A 14,030-nucleotide genomic window follows, 5' to 3' on the forward strand; every position below is an offset into this window, starting at 1 on the left:
CGGCGAGCCCGCATTTCCTCCCTTCCTCACAGCTGTTTTTGGCATCCCTTAACCACTTAATATTTTTCTTCTTCTTTCTTCAATCTCAAGATAAATAATAAAATTAATTTAAAAAATTAAAAAATTAAATTAAAATTTAAAAAAAACTTTATTTAAAAAAAAAAGATTCAAAAATTAAAGTTCAAAACATCTCCTCCTGGGACCGTACTTCAAATATCCTAAACATACATTTTCAGCGGGGGGCCACCCGGTGTGAACTGCTCCCCCTCTACATCTGTGCTGGATTCAGGCCCGTCCCTCAGGCCCCAACGGCCGAAGAAACCCCGACCGGCGAAACCACGGGGAACCCCCCAGAAAACGACTAAATGCCGTGGACCGGCGGGAGCCTGTGTCCAGCGCGCAAGCAGGAGAGGATTTAACACTTGTAAAAGCAGTGCAAATTGCGAGGCAAAGAGAACTCCGAAAACAGAATCAAGTGTTTATTTGCAGGGAAGTAGAAGTCCCATGGGAAAGATTGAGCGAGACCATTCAGTTTATAGGCCATAGAAGAGAACGCGAGTCAAAGCCTAAGCCTGACAAAGTGGGGGAACACATGCTGTTATTTTGAAATGTCTTTGGTGTGGCAGGAACAAACTGTACAAGTGGGAAGAATGAGAGTGCTACAATTGTGGAAAAGCTGTCGCTTGAAAACACTGACAATCTATAAACAGAGGGAGAAAATTTTAAAACAGAGTCACATACAAGAAGTGGAAGAACCACAAGCAAAGGAACTAACCTTCCTGGGGGAGGTAATTGATACGGAAAACAAGAACACAAGAAATAAAGCAGGAATAGACCATATAGCCAGCCGAGCCATTAAATACAATCATAGCTGATCTTGGGGTGCAACTCCACAATCCCACCCACTCCCCATATTCACTTGATTCCTAAGAAAACAAACATCTGTCGATCCCAGCCTTGATTGTATTCAATGATGGAGCATCCAACTCCTCCGGGGTAGAGAACCCCAAAGATTCAAAATCCTTTCAGTAAAGTAATTTCTTCTAATCTCAGTCCTAGATGATCGGCCCCTTTTCTGAAACTGCGTCACTGTGCTTTAGATTCCCTAATCAGAGGAAACAATCTCTCAGGTCTGTCCTATTGAGCCCCCTCAGAATCTTATCTACTTCAATAAGACCTGCTACCATTCTTCTAAGCTCAAGAATATAGGCCCAATTTACTCCGCCTCTCATTAAAGGACATCCCCTTCATCTCAGGGACCAATTTAGTGAATCTCAGAAAAAACAATGGGCAACTGGAAAAGCCTCATGCTAGGCAATTCATCATCATAGATTTTACTCTGATTTACTGGCAGTTTTACAATTCAAACAATATATTGGTTTCTACAGGGGAAGGATGGATATGTGATGTTCCGGAATTGTCAATGGCTGGTTGACACAGAAACGGCTCCCAGTCTCTCCACTGTTGTCATTAACCATTTTGAATCAGTAAAAATTGTTCAGGGGCTCAAGAAGTGTAAATCAGGACATCGGATGAGTTTAATCAAAGTCTCCCATGCTGCATCCATAACAGGTACATTTATTTGCTTTAGTTAAAGGGATTAATCCTTCATAATCCACAAACTGATATTGTTTTCCTTGCAGTATGATTTTCTTTGTAGTATATTTTACAGCAACCAATATGATAGGTTGAACATTGTGTCTACCACTATGTCTGACCCTGTGGGTATGTAGAGGTAGACTGTGTCAATTTTTTAAAAAACTGTCCCTTAAAAAGGCAAACTATTGGATTTCATTAGTAACCATTCGTAAAATTATATAGTTTTACCAAACACAGTGAGGTTGTTCAGCCTATTGTGTCTGTCCTGTCCTTCTGAAAGAGCTATCTACTTCCATTGCCTTTTCCCCATGTTCATATGTTGTGCTTCCGTTATTGCTTTTAAAAAGCTATGCAAAATAAATTAAATTCTCTCTTATTTTGATTACTTTATGCCCTCTATTGACCCATTAAGCAGTGAAAATATTTTGTCCCCTTTTACTTTATCCTTGAACAAGTTTTGAACTTGAAATTTGAATATCTCGATTAAATTTCTGTAATGAAAAGAGCCTGTCCAAAAGCACTCAGAATTTTTCAATATTTGTGTATGTATAATTAATAGGATTCTAGTGTATCAGCATAGTACATTTTGTTATAATTTCTGACAATACATTTGACATTCAGTGATGTGCTATAATACTGAGAATAGTTCATTGGTGTGCTATAATACTGCAAAAAGTTTTGATAAATCTGTAATACATTATACATCTGCACTTTATCAAAGCAATAAAGTAAATGGAAATTTAAAAACTACAATTTGAATACCCACCCCACATTATCATTCAGAATATATTTTACATTCAAAAATTTTAAGCTTTAATAAATATAATTCATTTCAGCCAAATGTAATGCATAATAATTTTGCACAGTCTGGATACAGACTTGTATTGAAATATTGACTAGTTAGAACCGTAGAATTCCTACAGTGCAGAAAGAGGCCATTTGGCCCATCGAGTTTGCACCGACCCTCTGAAAGAGCACCCTACCTAGGCCCACTTCCCCACTCTATCCCCATAACCCCATCTAATCTTTGGGCAATAATGGGCAATTTGGCATGGCCAATCCATCCAACGACATCTTTGGACTGTGGGAGAAAACCAGAGCACCCGGAGGAATCCCATACAGACACTGGGAGAAAGTGCAACTCCACACAGTCACCCAAGGCTAGAATTTAACCTGGTCCCTGTGGCTGTGAGACATCAGTACTAACACTGTGCTACTGTGCTGCCCCTCAATGCGAAAATCCTAAAAACGGGATAAAATTCAACTTTTCTCAACAATGACCCACTGGTAAAATTGCATTCTCAAATGTTGCATGTTTCAAAGCCAGATGTCCTTATGATTTTGTTTGTGAGTTGCTGAATACAGGAAAAAACAGGCATTTTTTGTTTTTCATTAGCCCCACACTAATAGTAATTGAATTATTATTATTCCTTAGATTTTGAAAAGAAAGCTGATGACAAAATTATAGTTGCTCCTGTCCCTGATGTGGAGGGAAGAATTTATCATGTCACCAAGGACATGAAAAAACACCTCAAGCAACTACGTTCTGAACGGGAACTAGGCCAAAGGACATTTCCATTAGATCTCTGCAGCGCGAATAACTCACTCGGTTGTGAATTGAAGTAGTAAAAACAACACAAAGCTTTGTATTTTTAATGCTTAATTTAAATGCTATTTCCAAGTAAAATCTTTTAACAAAGTTATTTTTTTCTGTGTTTGAGCAAATATCGTAGCACAACTTTGTAAACTAGTAAATATATGCAGGTTTTTGATGCAAAACCAGCCAAACGAATTCTTTTAAAAAACATTTTTTTAAATGTGTGACTGATGTGTGGTTTCCTTCTATCTTTAGATTGAATCAAGACAAGATTGTTTTATCATTTTAATTTGTGACATCTATGAGGGAATCATAAAAGTTTGCAAAATATATCCTCATTAATGAGCATGTAAACATCTTTGTATCTTTATACTTGCTGGATTTTTGAATTATAGATGATGTCAAAATGTACAAGAAGTTAGCATAAAGACTGATTGCAAGATTGTGTGTTAAGAATAGTATATAATATTTCACTAAATCTGATAACATTATGTTTCAGTATGTATCTGTGACATACGTGCCGATATCTGGCCTGGCCCATAGCTGATCTGACAGATGGGACTTATCTGACACTTAGCATTCTTGGCAAAGATATGGAGCTGGCACAACTTACTCAATCCTGTTTCAACAGAATAAATGGCACAGTTAGTATAAATAGCAAACTGGGCTTAATATGCACATGTGGCACTGTACAGTTTGCACAGCTGTGAAATTCAATACAAGAGGTAAGAAGGAGTCATAAATTAGGAATAGCTAGCACAGTAAGCAGACTACAGCTGTAGACAATGTAAATTTAAGTTCAATTAAGGCTAGTTATTGTAATTGTTGAACTAAAAACTAATGAGTGAAATACTGAATAATAAAAAATGTAAATCTTTCCTATGTCTTAAATAAATACAAACTGATCAATGTCGTCATGTTCATCATAACTTAATATAAAATGGAAAATTACATTGTAATGAGTATATGCTTGTGATCACCCTCACGACTATCATGAGGAATCACTCATTGATCCCCCTGTGGGGTTCTTGGAGTACGAGTTCCCATGGTAACGGAGGCCTGTCCAGTTGGGACTCGTTATCGAGTCTTTTAAATACTTTCCCAGGCCCAGACTGGGAATTTCTCTTAGTCCCGGACTGGGACACTTGTGTTGTATGCCACCGGTGTGGCTTCTGAATTGAAATAAATTTGGTTCATAAAAAAATATATAAAATATTATAATCTTTATTGTCACAAGTAGGCTTACATTAAAACTGCAATGAAGTTACTGTGAAAAGTCCCTAGTCGCCACATTCCAGCGCCTGTCGGGTATACTGAAGGAGAATTCAGAATGTCCAAATTACCTAACAAGCACATCTTTTGGAACTGGTGGGAGGAAACCAGAGTACCCGGAGGAAACCCACGCAGACACGGGGAGAACTTGCAGACTCAGCACAGACAGTGACCCAAGCGGGAATTGAACCTGGGACCCTGGAGCTGTGAAGCAACAGTGCTAATCACTGTGCTACCTTGCCGCCCTTTATCTTTACCTTTGTGTCTCCTGGATTACTGCACAGGCGATGAGGGTGGAATCTGCAAGCAGTTTTCTCTGTGTCGTGATGTTGTTTATCCCACATACCAACTGGTCCCATAGCATCTCTGGCAGGGATGGTCCATACTCACAGTGCTCTTCGGCCAGCTTCCTGAGCTGGTCAGGAACTCGGCTACAGACACATGAGACAGTGTTCCAGCTGTATTAAAACTGTAACGCTGGAGAATAACTGATGGCCTCAGGTCGTAGTGGTTTGCCACTAAGTATACCAGCTTAGTAAGAGTTTTTGAGTCTGGGGCCACTGGGTAAGTCAGGCTCTTAATGATGTTGAATGTCTCGTCTCCACGGGCAACCGAAAGGATTACTTCTGTTGTGATCAGTGATATGACCGTTGTAATGAGATGCACAAAACACCTAGTTGTTTTACTAGAAAGATGATTCATTAATAAACACGTGGAAAGATAACTAACAGATTACTGTACAGACCATAACTACTAAATAAATTCAGTGAATTCTACTAGAACTACTCTAAGTGTGACTATCGTCTCGTATGTCCTACTACCAACTGGTGGGTATCTCAAGTCATGTGAAGGATGTCTGATGCCACCAGCTGGCTGGAGGTCACATTACTAACAATCTACAAAACTGCACAGGCATATCACCATACTGTTGGACATCCGCTGAATCAGAAATCCGGACTCCCTGTAGACAACACCTCCAGACCCTACCCTCACTCAGCCATGGCACACAAGGCCATGGGCTGACGGCCACAAAACTCCAGGACTGTCAGAGTTGCTTCCCCAGAGGATTCCGGGAACAGCCATAAGAGTGCAGTACCTGTGGCCGAAGGATCCGACTCAGACAAGACTGCCAGATTCACCAGTATGCGTACCGCTCAGGCCGAACGCCAAAGCCATCTCAAGCACGGGCTTGCAAATCCACCAACCCGAATGGAATAGAGGCGGTACTGTCACATCCTTGGGACCATCGCACTGAACAGCCAATTGCATATGCGGCGTGAATCCTGGTAGGTGCGGAGCGAAGCTATGCACAAATTGCAAAAGAGGGTTTGGCCACGATATCTGGAGTGACGAAAGTCCATTACTGCGTCAACAGCCGACACTTTCCGATAATCACAGACGATAAATCCCTGCTCGGCATTTTTAAGGAGGACAAGGCAATCCCACCCATTCAGCGCTGGGCACTCTTGGCGGCATACGAATAATTCTTCGAGCACCGCCTGGGAACACACATAGCCAATGCTGATGCCCTGAGTCATCTACTATTACCTGCAAGCTTCCCCCCCCACCAAGAATAGACATCCTACCTGTCCACCAGGCAGATCCAGACATTGACCCAAAATGATCCCATGTTGGTAAAACTACACCACATGTTCCTAAGTGGTAAAATCCAAGGACACTCTACGGAGGACCTGCTCATCCTATCTAAATACCAAGAATTCAGTGTGGAAAGATGGCATCATCCTGTGGGGAGCCTGAGTAGTTGTCCCTCGCCCTGTATAGCGCCCAGTCTTAAAAGCACTCGACAGTGGTCACCCAGGAGTCCCCAAGATGAAGATGCTCATAAGGAGTTATGCCTGGTGGCCTGGGCTTAATTTTGATATTGAAAGTTTAATATAACAGTGCTCATCATGTCAGGAGAATCAGAAGCTTCTGCCGTCGGCCTCGCTGCAACCCTGGAGATGGCCAGGAAGGCCTTGAGTACTGGTACATGCAGACTTTTATGGGGTCAATGTTTTTGATCTTGGTAGCGGCCATTCTAAATAGATGGACATAATCTGATGTCCTCCATGTCTTGCAGCGCCACTTTAAAAAAACTCCAACAATCATTTTGCACTCATGGGATACCTGAGGTTCTTGTGTCCGACAGTGAGACTCCTTTAACCAGTGGAGAATTCCATAAGTTTGTGAAGTCCAATGGGATGAAGCACATTTAGACGGCGCCCTACCCACCTGTCTTCTAAATGCTTGGCCGAGCGGGCTGTCCAAATGTTTAAAAACGGTGTGAAGAAACCGACCGCTGGTTCGCTCGACACCAAACTGGCTCGTTTCCTTTTCAGCTACAGGACCACGCCACATGAGACGACTGGGGTTGTGCCAGTGGAATTGCTGATGGGCCTCCAGACCCGACTCAGTCTACTGTTTCTTAACCTAAGTGGGAAAATAGAGTCAAAACAGGAGCTCAAAAAAAATTATGACACCCGGTGACCCAATAGGACTTTTCGGCCGGGAGATACCGGGCGGAATTTAACCAACGCATTGCGCCCAGCGCAGATCTGGGTGCACCAGTTAAATAGTGGGAATGGCCAAAATCGATATTCACGCCGGGCGCAAATCAGTTTGCTATCTACCCGTCCCCCTCCCGATGGCAATTCCAGATCTCGCCCAAATATGGCAAAGATATCAATAAGCCCAATTTGCATTATTTCCATCTCATTAACGAGATTTAAGTCAAATGTAACGACCTCCCGGGAATTAACCGGCTCCCCATCGAGGAATTGCGTGGGTATCATTTAGTGCTCCTTTTTAAAAACGTGAAGCTGACATAATGGCTGCTAAGGAGAACTGAGGAGGTGACTAGCCAATTCCATTTTCAGGCATGCAAGTCAAGGGTACCGGAGTTCCTGCCCCAGTACTCGGGGAAGGTGTGGAACCCCTCAGTGGGGTTGGGCTTGGTCAAGGGCTGAAATGTTCTAGGTTGGGGTCACCCTGAGGCGGGGCGGGGGGTTGTTGTTGAAGGGCATTTCATCTGTGAGGCCTTCAAGCCATCTTTAAATATTGTGGAGGCCCGGTTGTCTCGCTTGGCTAGCTGGTTTGTGATGCAGAGCAAGGCCTGCAATGGGTTCAGGTTGGGCTGAGGTTATTCATGAAGACTCCGCCTTCTCAACCTTGCCCCTCGTCTGAGGTATGGTGATTATCAGGTTAAATCGCCACCAGTCAGTGCCCCCCTCAAAGGGGAAAGCAGGACTGTGGCGACTTTACCTAAATATTGTAGACACCTATAACAGGGTTAACTGCAACTGCTGCCTGTCTGTCCTACCAAATACTTCCAGGACAGAGGCCTATTCTCGGTTATGTGCTGAAGGTCACTTTAACTCCTTTAATTCTAAGCGTACAGCTGAAGACTATTGCTAATAAGGAATTGGCCTTGTTAGTTGTGCGAGCACTTCCCAGCTGCAGGTTGTGTTTGCTGCTTATTTCTGTCGGTGACTGCATTTGCATGGAGGCTGCTGTAGCTGAGAGTTTGTTTGCTGCTGCCTGTTCTGCTTGCCTGCTTCCTCTTCCCCTAGGGCTTACTTGCTGCTTTCTAGATGTAGGGAAGGAAGAAAGAAGGTAGTTGCCTTTCGGTCTCTTTTACCTGGAGTGCAGGAAGATTTTAGCAGGCCTACTACTGGGCTGAGGATGCAGATGGGCTTGCTCGAGCAGACTGTGGATGTTTTTAAAGGCTTGTTGTATGTGTTGATTGGGTATTCTGTTCTGGACTTGTGGGTCACCTGTTAATGCCCCCTGTGTTCCTGTAGCCTGGTCCTCTGACAGGATGGTGATAGAAGATCAAATGCTGATACTGCAGGAGAGGAAGGGCGATGGCCTGGCTTGACTGCGCAGCCTGGAGATTGCACTGGGACACTTTCATGGACTACTGGTGACTTTTTATGTTCAGTGGCCATCTCCTGCTCCCATTATGGGAGCAGTGCGGGTTGCTGGCGTTCCTTGGTTTCTTTTTGCACTGTGTTTGATCTATGTTTGTTGGGGAGGAATTGTTTGATGGATACCATGTAACTGTGGATTATCTTTTTGCCAGTTTCAGCCCCTCCTGCCTCTGTAGCCTGGGAGGGGAAGCAGTGGCGTAGTGGTATTGTTGCTGGATTTGAAAGCCTGGGCAATGCTCTGGGCACCTGGCTTTGAATCCCGTCTCGGCAGGTAGTGAAATTTGAATTCAACAAAAAAATCTGGAGGTTGCTGTTGCTGAGAGTTTGTTTACTTGTTGCTCTTGTTGGTGACTTGCCATGTAACTGCAGATTATCTTTTTGCCAGTTGCAGCCCCTCCAGCCTCTGTAGCCTACAGATCACTGGAAGACGCTACCAGTGCTGGAGAGGAGTAGGTGATTTTCGCTCTGCCTCCTCCGTTATGCTCCAGATCAGTGAGACCTTCGGTGGATGGCTTATGCGGGGAGGTGGTGGATGCGCGCTGACTCAGCAGCTGCCGAGTATTCTTTTTGGTTTTTTTGTCTTGATTTTGTCTTTGGTGAGCAGCTGGTGTCCTGATTATATTCTTGTCTGTTTTGTGTTTTCTTTCGGTACATGCTGCTGGTGCTGCTAATGAGGGAGTGGGATGTTCTCCTTCCGCAGGACCAGTGTCGTCCTTTTGCGGTGGTTTGAGTCACTTCTTCACACCCTCCTGGCAATGTAGGTCTGATGTTGGGGCCTGGTGATGGGGGTGGGCCTGCGCTGCCTCGGCAGCTGGAGGCATTGTTTATTTGTTCTTCTGGTTTTCATCATTGGTGTACAGCCGATGTCTCCGTTGTCTTCCTGGTGTTTTCCTTCGGTGATTGCTCTGTATTTGGTTTTGGTTAAAATGTACCAGATCTGTTCTGGACTGAACTGTGCCCCTTTCGGGAGGGGTGGAATGGTTTTCTCTCTCCTCATGGTGCTCCGTGTAGGAGCGACCTTTTCCTGTGGCCTGGGACGGTGAGCCTTTCTGCTGATGTGGGTTGGGGGTTGGAGGAGAGAGTGTGTCCTGGGTGCCACGTCCATTGTATTGTGTTTGTATTTTGATACTGTCAATAAACTAAAATATTTCCAGGTTGTCTTTGCTGCTTGCTCCTGTTGGTGACTGAAAATGGCTGGAGGATACTGTAGCTGAGAAGAAGGAAGAAAGAAGATGGTTGTCTTTCGGTCACTTCTACCTGTAGTGCAGCGGTGGGAGGATTTTGGCGGGCCGACCATTGGGCTGAGGGTGTAGGGGGACTTGCTCGAGCAATCGATGGATGTTTTTAAAGGTCTGTTTTGTGTGTGATACACGATCAATTACACAAAGACGAGAGTAGGATGTAATCGATGCTTTATTACACTAAGATGTGTGGTCTCCTACAGCAGCTGACGAAATGGCTGCTGTACTGGGAGCACACATATTTATACTCCGCCTACTGGGCGGAGCCAGTAGGCAGGGATCTACCTCCGTAACTGTAGTACTGGGGTCTTACCGTAAAGCACCTATATCAACATCCTATATATACATCAGTGGTGACTATCACAGTGTGTTGACTGCGTATTCTGTTCTGGATTTGTGGGCACCCTGTTAATGCCCGCTGTGTTCCTGTGGCCCGTCCTCGGATAGGGTGGTGATAGAAGATCAGATGCCGTTATTGCAGGTGAGGATTGGGTGGCAGATGGCTCGATTGCGCAGCCTGGAGGTTGCGCTGGGAAACTTTAGTGGACTACCGGTGACTTTTGACATTCAATAGCCATCTGCTGCTCCCATAATGGGAGCCATGTGCAAGTCGCAGGTGTTCCTTGTTTTCCTTTTGTTTTGTGGTTGGTCTATGTGAGGGGCAGGGGGAATTGTATGATGGATACCATGTCACTGCAGTTTATTTTTTTCGCCGGTTGCAGCCCCACCTGCTTCTGTGGCCTGGATGTTGTCGGAATGAGGCGCTGCCAGTGCTAGAGAGGGGGAGTAGTTTTCACTTTCCCTCCTCCCCCACGTTCCACGTTGGTGCAATCTTCCAGTTGTTGGCTCGCCAAGCGGCGGTCCACTGTAGTCGGGAAAAGGGGACGGAACGGTGAGTCGCTTTTGCACCGTTGACGGTGGATCATATTTTTTATCTGACAGTTGTATGCTTGTCTGCTGCAACCCCTTTTACTTCTATGGCCTGGTCCCTGGCAAATTACCAATGCTGGAAAAGGGATGTGGTGTGCTGCTCATTCTCATGCACATGTATTCTAACAGGCATGCACGTGCAATCATTCATGCATATACTCTATGCGTGCACACTGACCAATATGCACGCACTGATGTTCACACACATCCTTTCCTGTACACGCATTGGGCGCCCTTTCCATTGATTCCAGTCTTCTGCTGGGGTTGCCGGGGATGGGGGGGGGTGTGCGCTGTTTGAGCAGCTGGTGGTATTGTATTATTTTTGTTTCTTGCTTGATTTTGTCTTTGTGCAACTGGTGCCCTCGTTTTATTCCTGCCAGTTTTGTGTTTTCTTTCGGTGCAAGCTACCGATGCTGATGGAGGGGGTGGGGTGTTCCCTCTCCTTCCGCTGTGCCCCGTGTTGGCATGATCTTTTCCAGTGGTCTGTGCTGCTCGTTGTCATGCATGCGTACTCTTAACAGGCATGCACGCAGTCATTCACGCATATACTCTTTATGCGTGCACACTCTCACCAATATGCATGCACTGATATTCATACACATACTTTCCAATACATGCATTGGGTGCCTTTCCACCGATGTAGGTCTGGTGGTGAAGGTGTGGTGGTGGGGAGAGGGGGGGGGGGGTGGATGTTGATGGAGAGTGTGGCCTTGTTCCTTTGTTTTTTGTCCATGGTGTACTGCTGGTGACTTTGTTGTCTTCCTGTTTGTTTTGTGTTATCCTTCAGTGGTTGCTCTGTAGTTGGTTTGGTTTATAATGTGCCAGACCTGTTCTGGGCTGAACTGTGCCCCTCCTGGGTGGGGTGGAATGTTTTTCTCTCTCCTGGCATCCTCTTTTGGATTTTGATACTGTCAACTGTTCTGGGTACCAAATGTTTGATATCCTCGTATTGTCTTCGCTATTTTGATACTGTCAGCAAACTAAAATATTTGCAGGTTGTGCTTGCTCCTGCTGGTGGTTGCAGATGCCTGGAGGCTGGTGTTGCTTCCTTTTCTGTAGCCGGAAAGAAGGATAATGTTTTCTAAAATACCTGGGTCCTGGAACACCAGAAGGTAATTGGTTTGAAGCAAGAAGATGCTGCGGGACCTGGTGCATGACATTGTTCAAATTGGGCCACCTGCTAACAGTGGTTGAGAAATGCTTTTGCATTTCAGATTGCTGATGCTTGTTGCTGGAGTAGTGAGTGCTGCATGGAACTGGTACATCGCCACGTTAAAAATGCTGGAAATCAAGATGTTCAACTGCACCTTCAATGCCAGTGGAATATGTGAATGCCAGGATTAGGTTCCGGTGAGATTGGGCCATGTGGGAGGGCCTGCACAGCTGTTCGTCCCAGATTGAGAATGGCACTGATACGTGGAACAAGTCACACATTGATGGACAGATCATTTCTACGACAAAGTTCTTCTGGACATAATACATTCTCAGGCTTATCGTCCGTTTCTATTGAGGAACCTGTGAGGGGTCATACCATAGGTGGGTTTCTCCATCCCGCCGCACTAGATGTCTGTTGCGGCATGCCGTCGGGATTCTCCATTTCGTCAGCTGGTCAAATGGGGTTTCCCATTGTGGGGTAGCCCCACGCCGTCAGGAAACCCCCGGGCTGCTGGCAAAATGGAGAGTCCCAACAGCAGAGAATTCAGCCCCATGTGTTTTGTTTTGTGAAAATGAGCAGATAGAGCGTTGTATTGGTACCAATATGGAATACTGACATTTCTGTTACCTGGAATGTTACGTAGTTGATTTCAAATTTTTGGTATTGTTGACTGTTTAATAAACAATTTATTCACAAGTAGATTCTTGTGGGTATGTGCCATGTCTCAGATGATGATTATTGCGTTGTGTTTCAATCAAACTTTGAAGCCTGAACAGTTTGCTTGACCTCGAGAAGCATCAGCACCTTAGAGGCAGCAACCAACAATCAAACACTTGAGCTGGGCTTCAGCACTGGGGATACCATAAGGGTAAGCGTGTGGATCGGGGAGGGCACTTGCGCATGGTCTCCCTAATGTGGCAGAAGTCTGGGGTCTGGGGGCTCCTGATGCTGGGGGTGAGTGTGCAGAGCCAGGTTCTCCAGCACACCTGGCTCGCTGGATGGCACTCTGAGAGAAGGCGGGACACGTAAGGGTGGAAAAGGCTTGGGGGACTTGAGGGTCCCAGGGTGAAAGCCCTAACTGATTGTCGGTCTCTTTCCTTCTCCAATTCCTTACAGTCACTAAAATGGATAGTGGTGTCACAGAGAATGCCCTCACGGTGCTCGTGACAGCCTAGGCCATCAGATGCCGGAGAAGGCGGTGGCAGCATTGAAGAAGGCTGGAGGTGGCACCTCGTGCAGAGGGCTGTTGCACACTCAACCGCCCATCAGGCTGAGGAGGAACTCAGAGGGGAACACCAGCAATGGCCCAAGGTGTACTGGCATCGTTGGTCTTTCAAGGAGATGACAGACCGCATGTGCCGCAAGTTGCGACACCTGTACAACGTCCTCATGGATTTCTGTGCCATGTCCTCGTGGACTTGGCACCCCATGGAGGAGGAGGACATCGGTGCCCAGTGGCTGAATATCACCGCAGACCTGAACTTCCATGCCACTGGTTCATTTCAGGGCTCCAGTGGGGACTTGTGCGGCATTTCACACACCACAACCCACAAGTGCCTCCATGAGGTCACCGATGCCGGGCATCAGACTTTATCACTTTGTGCTCGGCCAGGCCTGGGCTGCAGGAATCTCTGTCATCGGAGCACCAGGTCCAGGGGGTAATTGATGTCACGCATGCCACCTTGCGTACACTGGAGCATAAAGGAGTACCGTTTATTAACAGGAAGGTGTTCCACTCCCTAATGTTCAACTCATGTTTGACCACCGCCTCTGGATCATGCACGTGTGTGCACTCTTCCCAAGGAGCATGCATGACAGCGAAATCCTGGGACACTCTGATATCCCAGGCGTCTTGGAGGACCACCCTGATGACGGGTTAGCTCTTTGGGGATAATGGGTACCCACTGATGTCCTGCTGATGACATCAGTGCGGAGGCCAGAGACCGAGGGGGAAACCCAATATAACAAGGCGCATGTTGCCACCTGTGCTGTCATTGAGTGGTGCATCGGACTGCTCAAAATGCGGTTCCGATGCCTGGACCGCTCTGGTGGTGCACTGCAGTACACTCTTTCCTGCCCCCCCGAGGGTCTCCCACTTGTGGTGGTCTGCTGTTCCTGGCACAGCAACGGGGCAACATGCTGGAGGAGGAACATGCGGCCTTGTTTAGCGAGGAGGTGGACCAGGAGGGCTGGAGGATGAGCCCTGGGGGAACCAGCAGGAGAAACCGGAGAATTCAGGACAGGCGAGAGTCCAGCATGCCTTGAGTACCGGGAGGCCCTCATCCTCACCTGATTCTCATAGGACA

The 14,030-nt window shown here is 46.0% G+C and overlaps 1 protein-coding gene across 2 annotated transcripts in view; it reads left to right on the top strand.

The window, feature by feature from the left end:
- Positions 1 to 4,109, top strand: part of LOC140408969 (mannosylglucosyl-3-phosphoglycerate phosphatase-like) — a 93,187-nt gene extending 89,078 nt beyond the window's left edge. For both annotated transcript variants that reach the window (XM_072496944.1, XM_072496945.1), the window contains exons 7-8: positions 1,389 to 1,572; positions 3,035 to 4,109. In XM_072496944.1, coding sequence (XP_072353045.1) covers positions 1,389 to 1,572; positions 3,035 to 3,225 — 375 coding nt within the window. In that variant the 3' untranslated portion in view covers positions 3,226 to 4,109. The remainder of the gene's footprint in view (positions 1 to 1,388; positions 1,573 to 3,034) is intronic.
- Positions 4,110 to 14,030: the final 9,921 nt, after the last annotated feature.

The sequence above is a fragment of the Scyliorhinus torazame genome, chromosome 3, assembly GCF_047496885.1.
Source record: "Scyliorhinus torazame isolate Kashiwa2021f chromosome 3, sScyTor2.1, whole genome shotgun sequence".
Taxonomy (NCBI): domain Eukaryota; kingdom Metazoa; phylum Chordata; class Chondrichthyes; order Carcharhiniformes; family Scyliorhinidae; genus Scyliorhinus; species Scyliorhinus torazame.